Source organism: Vicugna pacos, chromosome 32 (genome assembly GCF_048564905.1).
Source record: "Vicugna pacos chromosome 32, VicPac4, whole genome shotgun sequence".
In the NCBI taxonomy this organism is placed as follows: Eukaryota; Metazoa; Chordata; class Mammalia; order Artiodactyla; family Camelidae; genus Vicugna; species Vicugna pacos.
In genome coordinates this window covers 8699842-8718876 of record NC_133018.1, presented here as the reverse complement: position 1 = coordinate 8718876, position 19035 = coordinate 8699842, and the positions used below count along the sequence as shown (strand labels likewise).

Sequence of the window (19035 nt, the reverse complement as noted above, 5' to 3'; positions counted from 1 at the left end):
CTTATGGTGCCGTGTATTGTGATTGTGTCCTTGTCCAGACCTTTCCTGTAGAGAGTGGCTTCCTTTGGGAAGAACAGAGAATCGGGATTTATCTGTTGATGGGACATATGTATGCATTGAGGTCTGTCCTCTGGGACTGTATGTTGACTCTACTGTCGTTCTGGGCTGTTCCTCTTTGGGGAAGCAGACTTCTCTGGAAGATGCTGGCATGTTGTTCCTGCCATTCCAGTACCTGTGGGCCTCGTGGCCTGATCCTCTGATTTTCATACATTTGAGACAACATGTGTTGGCCCACTGATTTGATTTTAGAAATTTCTAGGAATTATACTGATCAGAAATAGGCAAGATAGGAGTTCCACAGTGGGTTCAAGCCAAGGGTGGACGTGCTGAACTGGGCAGACATGGATAAAACAAACACCACTTGCCTTTTCCAAAAATCAGCCATGAGGCATGGTCATGCCCTGGCTTTTGGGCACCACTACTGTCTTCTTCCTGGGACTGCAGCATCTCTCGCTCCAGCCTCCTGGCCACTGAGACCAGTCTGAGTCATGCACCCCAGGCTATGAGAACTAGTTCCGTCTCAGCCTGGGGAGCATTTCTCTTCCTGCAAAGCTCTAGTCCGCAGTCAGAAATCCCCACCTCTGCATCTGGCTTAGTCTACACCAGGGGTCAGCAGCTCATGGGCTACATTGAGCCTGCTGCCTGCTTTTGTACAGCCCACAAATAATTGCTTTTATGTTTCAGTTAGATTAAAAAAATTACATAAGGATGTTTGGAGACGTGTGAAAATTACACAATATTCAAATTATACTGTCCATAATTAAAGTTTTATTGGAACACACCCACCCTCATTCACCTATGTGTCTGTGGCTGCATTCCTGCTATGGTGGCAGAATTGAGTAGCTGAGACAGCCTGCAAAGCCTGAAGTAATTTCTATGTGGCCCTTTGCAGGAGAAGTTGACTGAACCCCGATGAGCAGTATTGAAGATCTCAGCATTTGAGGGTCTTTGTGCCTCTGAACTGCCTGTTTGGTTGTGTTCTGGAAAAAAAAATCCTCCTGGGACCTAGCTGTCCAGAGTGAGGGTGTCAGGAATTCATCTCTATCCCTAACTTGCTGTGTGACCTGGAGCAAGTCACCTCTCTCTCTGGTCTCACTTTTGTCAGCTGTGAAATTCTGGAGTTGGGCCAGATCTTAGTCCAGGGTCCACGCACCCCCCACCCATCAAGAGTTTTACGTGTGGATTTCAGGGGGTGTATTAGTTTCCTAAGGCTGTTGTAACAAGTTCCCAAAGACTGGGTGGCTTCAACAACAGGAATTTGTTTTCTCATAGTTGTGGAGGCTGGAAGCTTAGGATGAGGTGCCAGCAGGGTTGGTTTCTCTGGAGGCCTCTCCCTGGCTTGCAGACGGCCGCCTTCTTACTGTGTCCTCACATGATCATCCCTCCACTTGTGTGTTGTCTGTGTCCTGATCTCTTCTTCTGGGTGAGAACACCAGTCAGGTGGGAATAGGGCCCAGCCACGTGAGCTCATTTTACGTCAGTCACCTCTTTAAAGGCTTAGTCACCAAATAGTCACAGTCTGAGGTACAGAGGGTTAGCACATAAACATACACATTTTGGGAGGTACATAATTCAGCCCAAAACACATCCCGGCCCCTGAGTTAAATCCATATCCACTTTGTGTCTAGACCTGGCGGAGGGAGAGGGATAGGAGAAGCTATGAAGATAGGGCCCCCTCCTTGTGAGCTTATCGTCTCATTTGGAGAGATGAGACTTCTCATCTGACAAAACTGACCATCAGCCAGTTTTGTAAACACTGGGATTGGGGGTGTAATTGCACAGTTCAGACCAGAATAGCTGTTGAAGGTTCAGAGTTGGGGCACAGGCATGTATAGGTTGAGGATGTGTGGAAGAAAGCAAACCTATTTTACAGAATGGAAAGTGGAGGTTCAGAAGGTCTGAGTGCACTAAACTACAGGGTGTGGGCTCTTGAAAGAGGCAGATACTAGTTCAAAACCAAAATTCCCTGAGCCTCAGAGGCCTCCTCTTCCAGCAGGCTGAGAATGGGGTTGCTGTGAGGATTAAATGGAATAAGGAAGAGAGACCTGAGTTAAGCAAGTTTCCCCCAAAGTGGATTTGGAAGCACATAGCTTTCTTGGGAGAGGATATCAGGAGGAGCCAGTAGAAGGGCGAGGGGCGAGGCAGGGAAGGGAGGGCAGGTGATGCTGGACGCCGTAATGAGTAGATCAGCTCTGGGAAGTGGGGGGCCAGTCTCATGGGGGGACCTCTGGGAGACCCTGAAGAACATGCCTCTAGTTGCACATCATCCAAGGGGCCAGGGAGCTGGAATGTTGCTGTACCACCTCCTGCTTCCCCCAGTTGAAGGTTGCTTTTGGGGAGCGTTACCTCCTGCCCTTCCACCCTGCCCCACGCTTGAGCTGAGCGTGTTCCTGCAGCCAGGAAAGCATAGGGTGTAGACAGATACCTGCACTGACAGGCCAGGGACACGGATGAGGTGGCACGTATGGGGTGGCCAGGGCGAGGGGAGGCGAACAGGTCGTCAGTGCTTGCTCGAGGCAGTGCTTTGGTAGATTGTGTTGTTATGCTTGGGTTAGGTGACTCTCACCAGGTGTCACAGCCATGTGCCTTTCGGCTGTCCTTGACTCAGATAGGCTTACTTCCCCCAGGACTCGGCAAAGTCTAGGAAGAGTGCAAGATGAGTTTTTAGGGGGTGTGCCTTCTGATCTCCAAGGTCACACTTGAACACTCTCTGCCTCTGATGTGGCAAAACCGAGGTTAAGGGAGCCTCTGGCCTATTGACCCGTCACCAGGGAGGTTTGATGCCTGAGTTTCTCCACCTGGGGCATGTGGGGGACCTCCTCTGATGTGGGAACAGGACCCATACCTGTAGCTGCCTGTAACGATGAAAGAGAAAGTCACGTTTATAAATATTTTACTAATACATGATTATGGCAATAATTTCTCCCAGCCTTCCCCCAACCCACCTTATAAATTACTTTAAGAGGAGCTGCCGTCAGTCTGCCTGGGAGGCCTGCCTGATGATTTACTTACTATATATTCTGCTTTGGAAGATTTCATAATAGATTGCCCTAAAATCAGCTATTAAGAATTTCAAAGTTGTATATAAATGTCTTTGCTTTGTGTCATAACAGATCATCTTGAAATATATTAAGAATCATTTCCATTAATCAGTTTTTTTTTCATTAAAATGATGTTCTCCTCCCAGTGCGCCTGGCTTCCTTAACTTATTTTGGAAATACCGATCTTATTTTTAAAAACCAGTATCAGTCCCTGTGGGGAGATTTCAGACCTTATAATTGGACTCAGGGTTTTGAACTTTTACACCATAACAACCACCACTAATGTTGGTTTAGCCTTTGACGTTTTCAAGAGCACTTGTACCTCTGTTGTGCCCTTTGCTCTAATTGGATTCATACAGTAACCTGAAGAGGAAGGAAGTGCCGTGGACAAGAGTCAGCCTCCTGGCTTGGCCTCTCTGAGCCTCAGTTTTCCTCTTCCATAAAATGGAGCTAATGACAGTACCCACTTTGTAGTCCTGTCACATGAATTAAATGGGTCAATGCCAAAACGTGTGGAGCCCAGGGCTTGGCTGGTGGCAGGGTGCTTTATAAGAGAAGATATGTGGTTTACCTGACATCACACGCCTGGTATGTTCCAGAGTGAGGTTTGGAACCATGGCCGGTCTCCCTGCAGGGATCACCTCGCTGCCCTAGACTTTGCAGAGGGCTGCTAGGGTCATTCTTTGCTGGAGAATTGACTTGTTTCCCTGGGCCCCGTGCTGAGTGCTTATAGACATGGTATCACTGTACAACCTTAGAACAGCCTGGGAGGGGTGAGAGCTATTAGATGCCCATTTTACAGAGAGGTTCGTCCATATCCCCCAGAGCACACAGCTAAAGCCAGAGGGCCCAGGTGCTGAGGCTGACCCCCAGGACCACACTTCCTGCCTCCCCAGCCCCACGTCATGCTGCTTCTGTCCTCACAGGCTCCAAGGCATGGTGATGTCACTGGGGCACCTTGAACTGTTTGTACTCATGTTGCTTCCGACACCAAATATGTGAGATTTTCCTTACACCAACCAGCTCTCTGATTCTCCAGACACCATCTGGGTGTCCTCCAGTTTAACCCAGTTCTAACAATCCCTGGAGTTAGTGCAGGTTAAGGGCTCAATCCCACAGGATGGTACCACCTCAGATACCATTTTGGTCCGTCTTTACTTCTGACGGACCAGCTATGAAGTTGGGTTCCCACAAACCACTCCTCAGGTTTGATGATTTGCCTAAATGACTCAGAACTTAGGAAGATCTTTACTTACTAGGATCTGCTTATTATAAAGCATACAATTCAGAACAGCCAGATGGAAGAGATGCGCAGGGCAAGTGATGGAGGAAGGGGCTGCCAGGCCCTTGCTGGGTGAGCAGTCCTCTCAGCGCCTCAGTGTGTTCAGCCCAGGAGCTCTCTGAACCCTGTTGTTTAGGGGTTTTACAGAGGATTCATTCCACAGGCATGACTGATGAAATCATTGGCCCTTGGTGATGAACTCAATCTTCAGCCCCTCCCGTCTTCCTGTAGGTCAGGGTATAGGCTTAAAGTTCCCAGCTTCTAATCATGCCTTGGTCTTCCTGGTGACCAGCCCCTGTCCTGAAGCTGCTGGTCATCTCATTAACATATAAAAGACACTGTTATCACTTCAGAGAGTCCAGGGGTTTTTGGAGCTGTGTGCCAGGAACCACAGAGATACACATTCATCACAGGTGCCAAATCCCAAGCCCTGTGCAAGAGCCCCCATACCCAATGGCCCCATAAAAGACCACTGAGCACTTTGTGGGTGTTCCAGGCTGATGGGGTCCAGGTTACTACATGGTCCCAGAACACTCATGGTTCCTGCTCAGTTTGGCTTCTCCCTGAAGACCCTTCAACACTGACATCACACACAGCCCCCATACACTCCTGGGTGCCCCTCTGAGCCGCCTTCTCTGTAGAGGGGTTAGATCTTATTCCTCCCAAGTCCCATTAGGCCCCCACTGACCCCTGAGTTCCTGCAGGGTGCTGCCGCCATGACCCTCCCCCGCTGCCTCTTGGTCCCTTCAGCCCCTGTGACTGGGTGTCCTTGACCAGGAGGCTGGCTGCCTGTGGGGCTCTGGGTCCTCCTGTCATCCGCAGTGCCCTGGACAGCCTCCGAGGCAGAGAGGAAACCTCGCCTCAGGATGTGGCAGGGGAAGGACACAGGTGCCTGGAGGTCAGCGAGTCCTGGGCTCAGCTCTCAGCCTGGCCTTTGATTTTGCAGCGTGTGACCTCGGCAGGCTGCGGTGCTCGCCTGGGCCTCATCTACAAGAGGGAGAAAAGGTGACGGGGAGCTCTCTGGGGCTGTGTCACCCACGGCCACACTGCCAGTAATGCTCAGACTCCTGGCCCCGCCGTGGACAGGCCAGGGGCTTCCTGGCTTAGCTGGTCAGTTATAAAGAGGCTCGTTTGAAGAAGCTGTGTCACTCCCTCTCTCTGCACTGTGTCTCTTCCTCCTTTCTGTCTCTCAGGCTCTCTGTGCCTGATGGGGCCCTTGGGAAGGCAGTGGGAGGGGGCTCTGAGGGCTGTGTTCGCGGGGCAGGCGGAAAACCCTGGGTGACTTGGCATCGCGCTTGGCTTGTGGTTAACCAAGACTCACGACCTGGGCCATCCCTCAGGAGCCATCAGGGAACCATGTTTCCAACCTCATGTTTCTTTTCTTTGGCGAAAAGTGGCCCATGGCTCAGTCAGCCTGCACCCGTGCGTTCTGAACAGCAACAAATGGACAGAGGGGCAGGGGAGGAGGAAAAAGAAAGCCTAGGGCTCTGCTGGTGAGCAGTGCAGGCCTGGAATCCAGGGTCCTCTACCTCCTGGCTGTGCAGTTTAACCTGTGCATGAGATTCTGCCTCTCTGGACCGCAGCTCCCATGTCCATAAAACGGTAAAATCCCATCTGTCTTCTCCGTCATTCGGTAGTCAGATAAGGGATGCATCCCACCTGGCATGTGCCGGTACTCAGCAGGTCATAACTCTCTTCTCTATGCAGAGTGCCTTTGTTGTCCACTGTGTCCATTGGCGTGAAAGCTGGCCCCTGCGGTGAGTCAGGTGGGAGTCCTGGGGCCCATTTGCTGGGTGAAGTACTGAAGCCTCCAAGAGATGCGACTCCTGGCTTAAGGGCACATGATGAAACTTCTTTGTGAAGGGCAGGTCTGAACTGGGAACCTGTCAGTCCAGTACTCTCTCCACAGCTTCACAGAAGGTCCTGAGGGCCCGGGCCAGTGCAGGGTGGTGGTCAGAGCAGTCAGGAGTGCTGCAGACTTGGCTCAAGTGGAAGTGAGGATTCCAGCGCCTGCGAACTTTGTGACTGGTCGGGTTACCGTGCTGTGTAACACATCAGCCCCAAACTCCGTGGCTTGAACAATGGTCATTTTGTTTTTTCCCCAAACTTCTGTGGATCTGCAGTTAGGAAGGGCTCATCTGGGCTGTGGGCAGATGGTGGCTGAAGCAGAAATGGTGTGGGGCTGAAGTTGGCTGGGACTGACTGTCCACCTCCCTCTCTCCATGTCTCAGGTCTCAGGGCCTGTTTGGGCTTCTTTGTTGCCTAGTGGCTTCAGGGCTCCAGTGCAGGCTTCCAGAGAGCAAGGTGGCCTCAAATATCACGCAGTGTCACTACCACCATGCTCTGTGTCAAGCTTTAAGGGCCCAGAGGTATGGACTCCAATCCTTGATGACAAGGTTTGAGAACACGTAGGATGAGAAATATTGGTGTGGCCATATTGCCACTGTGGCCTTGAGCAATAACCTTAAGCTTTCTGAGGCTCAGTTTCCCCACCTGTAAAATGGGGTTGAGAAGGGTAGTGACTTCGCAGGTCTGCCATTCTGATGAACAGAGTTGTATGTCAAGGGTTTAGTGTAGCACCAGGCACACCATAAGAGCTGGCTGTTGTAAGTTCGGACTCTTGAAGCTTGCAGGGGCATTCCGGCCCCCTCCTGAGACGGCAGGAAGAAGGTCTGGGGATTTCTGCTCTCTGCTTTTATTGCCAGTGCCTGTTCCCTATCCTTGATGCCCCCTAAGACTCTCTTCCCATGGAATAGTAAACCAAGGATGAACTCAGAGCCCTTTCTGCAGCAAGAAACAGTTTCTCTGTCTTGGGGCCTCTGGGCTGTGTGAGATTAAAACCCAATACGACCCTCTTCCCTGGGATGAGCTTCTTGAACATAGTCCTCTGGGAGTCTCACTGTTCTGCATGTCAGCCAGAGGCTGGGGGTCCCTTACCTGTGTTTTATCTTTTAATTCTCACAGCAACACTGACAGGTGGAGAAGAGTTCCCACCTTGCAGTTCGGGATGCTCAGACTCAGAGAGGTTATGTGACATTGGCAAGGTCAAACAGCATCACATGGTGGCACCAACGTTAGAATCAGGGACTGTCTGCCTCCAAAGCTGATGTCCTTCTCCTCTGCGAGGACGCCCACCTGGCCTAGTCCTTGGGTGCATCCTGGGTGCCGGGACCTCCACCTCCCTCCTAAGCTCCTTCTCAGCTCCGTCTCCAGCCTCCAGTGTCTGCTGCTTTATCTGGAAGGTCATCCGATAAGCAGAACCAAGGCAGCAGAGCTCAGAATCGAGGCTAAAGTGTGGGCTCTGGGGCCAGGTGGGCCTGTATTTGGTCCCAGCTCTCCTGTGTGATCTGTGACTCTCTTTTATCTCTGAGACTGAGAGTCCTTGTCTGTAAACTGGATAATAGCAGTGCCTACCTCCTAGGGTCCTTGGAAGGCTTACATTATTTCACTTGAATATGTAGAGCTCTGTTATCCTTGTTACTATCGCTATTATTATTATTAATGGAAAAATCTGTCCAGCGTCCAGGCGTTTCCCCAGAGAAGCTTCAGTCTGCAGAGCTGACTTGGGCTTGGTCTTCAATCCTCCCTAACCCCTGTTGGTCCCGTAGCTATGAGAGACAATGTGCGCGTTCCCTGGAAGGTCTGAGACTATCACTCTGCCTGCTGTCCCTTATTACCCCATAAAAATGACAATGATGTTCAGAATTCAAAATAACAAGGATGTGTGGTCCCTGCCTTGATGGCCAGTTGCTTAGCTTTCCTTTGGCACTGAGGGCCGTTGGGAGGTTTAATTGATTTGTCTTTCACTAAATTTGCCAGTCTGCTTGTCACTGACCCTACTACCTAATAATACATGACACATTTGGGCCTGTCTGTAACCCGGGAGGGACCACGTAATGGGGTGAGGGAGGGAGGCTGCCAATCAGCCACCACTCCCTGCCTGCTGTAATAAAGGTGTCGGTCCCCGAATGGATGAGTCATAGCTTGGGGAACCCCTAGGGGCCTGCAGGAAGGAGAGACAATAGCAGTAATGATGGGCTCAGCCCCTCGCCTTCTGCTGGGATACTCCCCACCCCCAGACATCCAGCAGCCAGGACTGTCCATCCAGGGATAGGAAGAGGTGGCCAGACGCTTCCCCAGCTGGGGCAAGACCCCTGTGTGCCGAAGGCCAGAGGGAGGAGTAACGGTGCTGTCAGTGCAGAGCAGTAACCATATATCCCAGCATTTGGCGAAGCGTTTTACTATTTTTACTGTTTTAAAAACTGCACAGGTAAAGTTGTCTTCCTACCAAAAAATGGAAACAATACAGAGGAACGTTGAATGTCAAATGCAGGTCCCTCCCCACTCCTGTGATTCTCCTGACCTCAAAGGTGACCATTGTTAAGGTACGAAGGTGACAGTTACTGCGCCTGGTGAGCCAGTATTAATGCACAGTTACTAATGAGGTCCCCGGTTTACGTTGGGGTTCACTCTTGATATAGTATGTATCATGTCGTGGGTCCACCATGACCGTGTGATACAGGCTGCTCCTAGGGCCCCAACAGGCTGACTAGTTTTTTCCTCTTAAACTTTTTGATTTGAAGTCATCATAGACTCACGAGTAGCTGGAACAGCAGCCTGAGTCCCCGGAATCTTTCCCCAAGTCATGGCTGCAGATGTGGCTGTAGCGCATCTCAAAACCAGAGAGTGGACATGGCTCTGTCACTGTGGCCCCAACTGCAGGCCTCATCTCCAGCCCTTTTAAGACCGAGTGTGAGCTCCATGTGTGTGCATGACAAATACAGAGGTTGGGTGGGTGGCCGGCTGTTGTTTTTACATAAATAGGTTCACGCCGGCTTCAATTTCACACACTTTGTTTTTTTCACGTCTTAGTACGACCTGGGCCTCTGGTGCCTTGGGTCACAGGGATGCCTCTAGTGCTGTTCGCTGACTGAGGGGACTGCCGGAGAGGGGGCCTCCATCTCTGTAGCAATTCTCCAGCCCATGATCATTCAGGTTGTCTCCTGCTTTGGGGTGTTCTGAACAACGCCACCCTGACGTCCTTGTGTGTAAAGGTTGTGCAGAGTGAGTATTCTGGAGGCGTGGTTTCCTGGACTTGGAACTGCTGGACCAAAGCAGGGGCGTGTTTGAGGTTGACCATTTCAGTGAGCATGGCCTGATTCCCCCCCCCCCCCCCCGAGGGTTCATGCGGGTTGGCGCTCTGTGCCGTCGCAAGCCTGGTGGGGGCATGGACTAGAATCTGTCTTTGGACCCCTGGGTATTCTTGCTGCTCGTCCCCTCCTTTCCCCCCTCCCTTCTCATCTTCATCCATCTCTTCCTCCCTCACTCCTCCCCTCTCTCCCCCAACTCCCTCCCTCTCTCCTCCTTTCCTGTCTTCCCTGCTGTGCCTGTTGGATGGAGGCCCTCGGCTGCCCTGAGACACCATCCTCACTTTCCAAGGCAAAATTTCAGTCTGATGAAGGGAGGGAGACCCAGACAGGTACACTGGAGATGCCAAGAGAAAATTTTAGGCAGGAGACACCCAAAGTTAAGAGTGGTCAGCCCCGTCCAAGGGGTCCTAGGGCCTGGGACCCCTGAACCGAATCTCCCAAACTGAGAGATCAGGGAGGATGCTCTCCGGAGGTGTGGTGGCCTGAGGCCTCCATGTTCCCATCTGCATGGCACTAACCTCGGGTCCCAGCACTAACCTCGGGCCCCGGCACTGGTGCTGTGGGATTGAAACGGGGCTTGGGTTGAGAGAGGGTTACCACGTGGCCCTACAGCGGGCCAGCATCCCCAAGGCCGGTCCCCTCCTGAGCCCCATCCCTCCGCCTGCCTTCTTCCCGCAGCCGCAGGCCCTCAGCTGGTGGCTTGGCTCCCTGCCCGACAGCTGGCGCAGCTGGGCCTATTCTGGGCCATAGGCAAGGATCTCTTCTGCATTTTCTGAGCATGTTGAATTCATTCATTAAGCTGGAATGGCTGCTGTGGGATGTAAACAATTATATTTTAAAAAGCCACAAACCCCTGAAGTGGCTGATGCTAGAAGGCATCCCTGCCAGCAGCCTCAGGCTGTGGAGAGCAGGGTTGCGGGTGGGACACCTGAGGGACCAGGCTCCAGGCTGGCTGACTACTCCTGCTTAGTGGCCCTGTGAATGCCCCTCTCCTCTTTCTGGCCTCTGTTTCCCATAAGTAATAGTAGCAGCTGACAGTTACACAGTGTTTATGAGGTGCCAGGGACGATTTTAAGAGCCCTGGCTCTCAGTGACCCGAGGGAGTAAGTGCCACTACCCCATTTTGTAGGTGAGGAAACTGAGGCTCAGAGAGAGGGAAGGACTCTCCCCAGTGGGGTGGATTAGACACTCTCTGGGGTTTCTTTTAGCCTTGCTCATCAGAGACTCCATTCAGCACTTGCTCACTGAGGGTGCACTGTAAATGCAGACTCCCCCTTCGGAGACAGCGCAGCAGTACTGCTGACAGCAGGAATGATGATGGTGATGATCGTGGAATTATTGTCACTGTGTTACTGAGAGTCCGCTTGCTCCCTGCCAGCCATGATTTCAGCACTTTACCTGGTTATTCCATTTAATCCTTGTAACCCTATGTAGTAGATCATACCCATTTTGTGGGTGAATCAGTGGAGGCTCAGAGAGGTAAAGGAAGTCATCTAAGTTCCTGGACTTGGGAGGGAGAGGAGCCCAATTTGGGACTATGGATTCTGTCTTTAAAGTTCCCCCCATTCTTCATGCCACATTCTGTTGGAAGGTCTGTGGCATCACAAGTAAACGGGGAATTAGCCATCACACCTTCTCATACTGTTCTTATGCTGATGAGATTAAGTGTTTAGCAGAAGGCTGGGCACGTGGTGAGTACTTGGGAAACACCAACGATTCCTGGGCTTTCCCTGGCCTCCAGGAAACAGCTTTAGAGGAGGCAGTGTGATAGGTTGAGTGAGCCCTGCTCTGCCTGCCTCGGTGAGGGATTCTTGAAGGTGGAGAGTGTCAGACTGGGGGCCAGCCGGGGCTGGGTGATTCTGGCTTCTGCCTCACCAGCTGTGTGACCTCATGCAGGTCACTCGTCAGCTGCTGCCCGCCGCCTTGAGCCTTTGCTCCTATAGGTCCCCTGAGTGACGAGTGGTGAGTGGCACCTTCTGAGTGCAGTCTCCCTGGTGACTCTGCCTCTCAGCTCAGGTCACCTGCTCTGGGGACACTCCCAGGCAGCTTTCCACCCAGTGTCTCATTTCATGTTTATATGACCCACTGGGAGAGGAGCCACCCCATTTTACAGATGTGGAAACTGAGGCTCAGAGAGGTGAGATTTCCTGTTTGAGGTCTCACAGCCAGGCTGAAACTGCTTTTGGATGCCTGGCCTCTGGTTCTTCCCACAATTGCCCAGCACCCCAAAGATGCCACACCAGCCTTTCCCCTCCAGCCTCTTGGTCTGATTAGTCCAGGAGACCCCTAACCATGCTCCCCTTCTCTTGTAAGTTCCTGAGGCACATGGGCATACTGAAGGTTCTGAGAAGCTCTGCAGGGAAGCAGCCCATTTTGCTTGATTTAATTGGATGCTGCCCCTGCTGATTTGTCCAGCAAGCCCTCTTTGTCCAGAACACCTGCTCATGGTCCCCAGAGCATTGGGGGTGGTTCAGAATTGTCTTTCCAGCTGTCAGAGCATGGGTAGTGATTCATGTTGGATTATGAGCGACTCAGCAGCAATTTACAGGGTGTGCTAACTGTGCAGATGGACAGGTGACTTCCTCCAAGGCCAGGCAGGTGGAAGAACAGTCTGTCCAGGTTTGTGGGGCTGCATGGTACCTCAGGGGCAGCGGTAACAGGCAGGAGCCATAAGAAGCGAAAGAGACTTGAAGTTCTGGCTTCTAAGACAGTCGTGTTTTCTAGGATCCCAGCCACTGAGCTTTCCCTGGTGTCCCTGGGCACAGATTTCAGGGTGTGATTGGCATTGCGAGCTGACACTTACCAGGCAGGTCCCGTGCTAAGCGATACACACATATAATCTCACTGAGGCTCCGTGAGAACTCCGTGGAGGTAGATCCCCATTTTACAGGGGAGGACACTGAAGCTCAAAGAAGTGACAGGACTTCCCAAACACCACACGGCTTTTGGCAGTGGAGGTGGGATTCGAACCTGGACATTCTGTATGCGGAGTGCTGCCTTTTCTGGTAGCACCTACAGCCTTTTAAACTTCTCCCTTCGCTGCAGATGGCCTCCTTCAGAGGCCTCCGGACTGTAAAGCTCTGTGTAAGGAAATGTGCACCAGATGCACCCGCGGTATAAATAAGTCACACCACGGTAATTCAGCAACAGCCTGGCTATGGTTGGAAGGAGAAATAACTTGGTTATTAATAAATGCAGGAGGCCAAGTAATTGATAGCAACTGAACTCATGGTGCATGGGGGAGAAACAGTCATGTTGTTTTTTCCCTCTGTCTTTTTTTCTTTTTTTGTGTTGAGCATAAAGGGAAAAACCTGCCTTTGCAGGTAGCTTTGAGCTGCTCAGAAACTGCAGTTCTGTCACATTCCTTTACTCCTTCCTTTTTTTTCTTTTTTCTTTCTCTCACTTCTTTGTTCGTTCTATTCAGATCCTAGCCTGCCTCTTAGCAACAAAGTGATTTTGGGCAAGTGACTGAGGTCAAGCAGTTTGCCCAGGGTCACCTGGTTAATTGAGCGCTCTTTCAGCTAAGCCAGCATTTCCTAAATTAGTGCCTCGTGGGACATTATATCAAGATACTCTGTCCATTGCTTGGAAATTCATAAGATACACCTTAAAGGCTCTGACAAGTCCTGTAGTTAAGAAACTTGTTTCATCAAGCAATGATCAAATTGATAAAATACAGAATTCATTTTTTCCCAGTGATACTGGTGAACATGCCATGAAACGACCCTGAAGGCAAGCCACCCACTTCTTTGGTGTTCCTCTGGTGTCCCCCTGTAGGGGAAGCTTGCTATGGTGGACTTGTGGAAATACGCTGCAATACTGTATGTTAATGAGTGGTTTAAGAGATTCTCAAGGGTAATTTTAAGGGTCCTTGATTTTTCATCTTTGACTCTTGACTTTAGAGTGATATGGCCCCTCTGCATGGTCCCATGGTTAGTATATTGAGTGCTGGAGTCAGGAGGCATGAGTTCACATCCCACCTCTGCCGCTTACCAGCTGCGTGACCTCGGAAGGTCATCTTCTCTGTGGCTCTGTGTTCTCATACGTCAAGGGGTAATATTAACATTGACCTTACAGGGCTGTGGGGTGGCGGGGGCGGAGTGCAGATGAAATGAGGCAGCGGGTGTCCAGTGCTAAGCTCAGTGCCTGGTCCAGAGTAGGTGTACAGTATGTGCTGCTGGCTGATGTTACGATGTTAAGGTCACCTTTGTAACGTTGTTGGGCATTTGCATTCTGATTCTTTTTCTTGGATGGACGAGACAGAGGAGGGTGAGCGGTGGGGCACCAGGGTGTGTTTCCTGTGGGTCAGTGTCGCGTGTCCTGTGTGATGCGTGCAGAGGAGCCCTGGGAAGTGGGTGTGAAAGCACAGCTGAGCCACCGGCCCACCTGCTACGAGGTCCTGTTTCCACTAGCGACCAGCAGAACAGCTGCAGCCAAGCACACATACTGGAAATGGTCTCTGCATTTTCAGCTCTGGGATCGTTCTGGGCTCGCCCTCCTCACCTGGAGGATGACTAGAAAGCACCCTGATGGAGGGCGTGGTCCCTGTGGGCTGGGCTGGGGCGGAGTCCAAAACCTTCCCCTCCACATTTTTTTTTGGTCCTGTGTCTGTTTCCATCTTTGTCTCTCTGCCTCTCCCTCTCTCTGTCTCTCTCACTTTTGTTTTGTCCTGTATTTCATCTTTCCTGTTAGAGAAGGCTTTCTCTAAGGTTCAAACGGCTGGTTCCTGGGGGACAGGGAAACACAGTGATTCTCTCCCCCAAATCTTGGAGACTAGACACATTGGGCAGGGCTGGCCATCAGCTAGAAACATTAATTTCTTTGTTGACTCCTTCCTTTACAATCACTTTACAAATATTTATTTAATGTGTCCTGGTGCCAGCTCTGTCAGGCTAGAGCGGTGATCACACAGCCCCTGTGTTCGCAGAACAGCAGGCCCTACGGCCCTGGCTGACGTCAGCCTGCGGTGGGCGGGGGCCCTGCTCTGCCCTTCCTGCCCCGTACCACCTGGACAGGAGACTGGACCTCACAGAGTCTGTTCCGTATCTGAATGATCTCGGAAGCTTTCTGTAAGAGGAAAGCAGGGGTGGCAGTGGAGGTGCTGGGGCAGCAGAGGGACAGGAATCTCTCACCTAGACAGTGATCTCCTGTTCCCTGCACTGCCAGCCCCATCACAGGAAGAAGGGCTAACACCTTGAACTCCTCTCTCCAATACTTGCTGATCTACCCCCCCCCTTTTTTAAACAAAGAGAAAGCCAGGCTCCCAGGTAACTATGTCTAATTAGAATCTAGTGGTATTTTTGTGTGCACGTATTTATTTCTGCTTTCTATTTGTGACAAGTGGTAATGGTGTTGGTTCAAAAAGGCCCCCATATGTGGAGGGTAGGAAGAGACTGAAGAAAGAGGCAGGCCACTCCAGATTGGTGGGAGTGCCAGTAGGATGCGTAAACAAGGGGACTTACGACAGGCTTGTCCTGGGCAGCTGCAAGAGGAGTAGCTCTCCTCGCCCCACCAGCCGGAGTGTCAAAGTCTCTTAGACGTTGTAACTGGGCTCAGTCACGTAGACCTTAGGGATGGTCTCAGCATCACCTTGCTCTCTCGAGGCTGTGGCCTTGGAACAGCTCCCACTGTTGGGGTTGAGGGCTGAACATATGTTCCAAGGACAGGAGGGGAGGGGGTGAGGAGCGTCTGGTTGCCAAAGGCCAGCTCAAAGGTCACCTGGCAGCCACATCCTCTTAGTGATCTCCTCCGACAAATGGATTCTCACTTAACACAGTCACAAGGATTTGACCAGTTTCCTAAAGATGATGTTGGAAGGATTGCTTTTTGGGAAATTGTTCTTCTGCTTCGTCTGATCTCTGGTGACTTCTCTGAATCAGTTCTTCATCTATAAGATGGGACTAATATTGCTTTGTATAATAATAATAATAGTAAGTAATTACACCTCGCATGTATTGAGTTTTTTTGTGTATGTTATGCCTGGAACACAGGCTTTCTGACTCCAAAATCCATCAGCTGAACAAAGATGACACACTGAATAAAATCAGGTCAATGAGTGGTAATGGTTATCACCACCATTATCACCACCATCTCCACTGTCATCACCTCTACTGTCATCATAACATCATCACCACCATCTCACCATCATCATCTCCACCATTATCACCACAATCTCCATCATCACCGTCATCTCCGCCATCATCTCTACCATCACTGCGATCGCCATCATCACCACCTTCTAATTTTTAAAGTGGTAGGACTTTATTTTTTTTTACTAGCCATGTAACCTTTCTGAATCTGTTTCATCATCTGTCAAATTAGAATAATCTGTAAAATGGAGGCAATAAAATGATGTTCTTGTGATAATCAGTGCTGAGTAACTGGCATGTAGGAGCACCTCAGAAAGCAGTGGTCAGAACTGCTCCTTCTTGGTACAAAGTCCCAGAAAAAGCCATTTTCCACACTTCCAGTATTTTCCTTAAGCCACACAAATTCTTTAAAACGCCTGCTTGAAGAATTGGGCCCTCATAATCTCTTTCAAATGGATTGAGAAACCTCTGTTGGCAGCTGTGATTCTTATTTCAAAGAAGGAAACACATTTGTGGGAAGATAAGAGATGGGAGAAAATTATTTAAGGATGGAACTGTTGCTTGCTTTAATAAATCATTTTTTTATTTGGATCACAAAATTAGTACCCAACTGCTGCAGAAAGTTTGGAAAATACAAAATCCCTGTACCCTGTGATTGTTAACTTTTAGATATAACTCCTTTTCATTATTTTTGTAGTAGTTTAGAGTTATTTACACAATTGATGCCATACTGTGGTGTGATCTTTTAGTCCTTTTCATTTAACATTTGACCATAAGCATTGACCTTGTTGTACAGTCTTTGTCACTGATATTAAATGGCCTTAATATAGCCCAGAGGGAGGCTCCCCATCACTTCTCCAGCCTCCTCTGTTTACTACCCTCCCTTGCTTACATCCCAGCCACGCTGGCCTTCTTGGCACTTCCCTAACAGAGGATGCTCATTCCTGCCTCAGGGCCTTTGCACTGCTGCCTCCTCCTTCCTCTAAAGCTCTTCCCTGGTTCTTGATGTGGCAGCTCCTTCTCACCTTTCATACCCTGGTTTTCATATAGCATCTTCGGATTGAGCCACAGAATGACACTTCTGTAGTCATTCCTGCAGTTTCTCTTAATCTGTCATCCTGTTTGACTTTCTTCTTAGAGGGGAAAAAAATAACTATAATTTCATCACCTGAAATAATTTATTTGCGTCCTTATTTATTGTCTCCTTCTCTCAAAGACTTATTTGTTGCCTCCCTGTCACAGACTGCTCTGTGAGGACAGGCACCTTGTCTGTCCTGCTTGTCATCCGTTTCCCAGAGGCTGAGACGGTGCTGGTCCCATAGTAGTAACTCCAAGAACATGCACTGAATGAATGGGAGGGTAGTTGAATGTCAAATAGTTGAGTGGACAGGTAGGTGGATGCAGGGTAGTGGATGGATGGGTGGAAAGTCACACTTTTGTTCATTCTTCCTCGATCCCATGTTCAGAGTGCTCCCCACAATATCCTTAATTGCTCTGGAAAAGTAAACAATGCAGATGGCAAGGAAATAGGACAGATATGTGTCTCAGGAAGCTGTCTCCTGTGGCCCAGGCCCAGGCAGCTGTTCAGGCTTCTACTGAAGGTCGGTGGCCTGGAGAGTGGGAGGTGGTGAGACTCTCTAAGGTTTTTCTGGATGCCTACCTGGGACACTCCCAAGACCTCACCACCCTCCTTCTGCTTCGTCCCTCACACAGTGGGCCGGAAGCAGTTCATGCACTTTGAGTGGGCAAACCACGCAGCAGAGGCCCTGGGCTGTGACTATGAGGAGCTGAACACGGCCACCTTCAAGCACCACCTGCGGCAGATCATTGAGCAAGTGACATCTGGGCCGAGCCGACGGAGCCCAGACGACGAGGATACCAGCTCAGGTACCGCACTGCTGCCTGTCTGGGTGGGTTGGGACCCTGCTGGGCCACCCCCAGGGACATAACAGCATCCTTGCCCCTCTCCGTCGAGGACTTACTGAGGGTCTACTACATGTGGACCTTCTAGGTACAGGGGGAAGCCACTTCCCTGGAAATGGCCGTGGTTCCTGCCTACATGGTGCACATGGTCAAATAGTTGTCTTTGTCCAGCTGCTGAAACCTGGGAGGGGGCCCTGTGCTACCAAGAGGGGACAGTGTGTCCAGTGTCCAGGGACCAGTGCATTTTCATTGGGTACTGTATTTTTTGAGCCCTTGCTCTGGAAGTGGAAAACTGACCCTCCAGTTTGAAGAACAGAAGTAAGGCCAGGATGGTTGGATTGGATAGAAGAATGGTAGATGAGGGTGGCAAGCTTGGTGGGCTCAGCTCATATAATAGTCTGTAAATCAGGGTTTTAATTCTCAGACTGATCAAAGCCCTGGAGAGGCAGGGGGCAGTGACATGATTTGGTTTATTCTTCATGAAGCTCAGCCCAGAGGAAGGTTGGGGAATCCCCGGGTGAGACCCTGTAACAGTCACCCTGGTGAGGTGATGGTGGTTGGACAAGGGATGAAACTAGGGGGACCAGTTCAGTCTGTTTAAATAGAAATGATGGCATGGACCCTCAGGGAAAGTGAGGGGCTGGGACGGCTTCTGTGATTTTGGCCTGAGCAGCTGGAGGAAGGAATGGGGGTGCTCTGACATGATGTGGGGGAAAAGCTTTGTCCTGCACCTGCTCGAGTGGGGCCTGCTGGATCCCCAGTCTGCAGCCCCTGTGGCCACATGTTGTGGCTGCAGAAAGTAAGGGCAGAGGGGCCTTTTAGAGCCCTGGGGTCTCTGAGAACTCTCTAAGTGGAGCTCTTCTAAATGGGCTTGTGGGTAACACTGTTTTGAGGTATGGCTTGGGGTCTATCACTTAGAGGCCCTTGGATCCCCCCAGCTGCTCCACCTTCCAGGGACTTCAGCTTGATGGCTGATGTCACTGGGACTTGCTGGCTTCCAGGGCTGTGCTCTGGTGTAAGTTGTGGTCTGCTTAATGGTTACGCCTCTTCTTGGACACAGGCACACACGTACGGGCTCACGCACAGGTGTGCACACACATGCATGTGCAGCATCACATGCACCCAGCACACACAAGCATACAGCACACACATGTACACACAAGCACAGGTACGTCCACACACCGCTTTGTGAAGCTGAGTCAGTCTCCCAGGCTGAGGTCTCAAGGGTTGGTGTTAAGCAGGCAGGGGACCGGCAGGCTTAGGAGAGATGTTAGGAGGCTGTGGGTTGCCTAGCAACAATGCAGGTTGAGGTGGAATTAAAGCATGGATGGGAAATGCTTTGGGGCTGCAGCGGGCTGCCTGGAATATGCAAGTAGAACTGTTTCTTCAGGCACTAGTGCGTGCAGATTTGGAAATTGTGTTTCTAATTCTGTGGATGGAACCAAAGCCTAAGGGTCAGTATTTGTAGTCTGAGTCCCCCACTCCTTCCC

At 50.7% G+C, this 19035-nt stretch overlaps 1 protein-coding gene across 1 annotated transcript in view; it reads left to right on the top strand.

The window, feature by feature from the left end:
• Positions 1 to 19035, top strand: part of MYO18B (myosin XVIIIB) — a 203042-nt gene that overhangs the window by 28398 nt on the left and 155609 nt on the right. The window contains exon 12 of the mRNA XM_072952829.1: positions 17336 to 17509. Coding sequence (XP_072808930.1) covers positions 17336 to 17509 — 174 coding nt within the window. The remainder of the gene's footprint in view (positions 1 to 17335; positions 17510 to 19035) is intronic.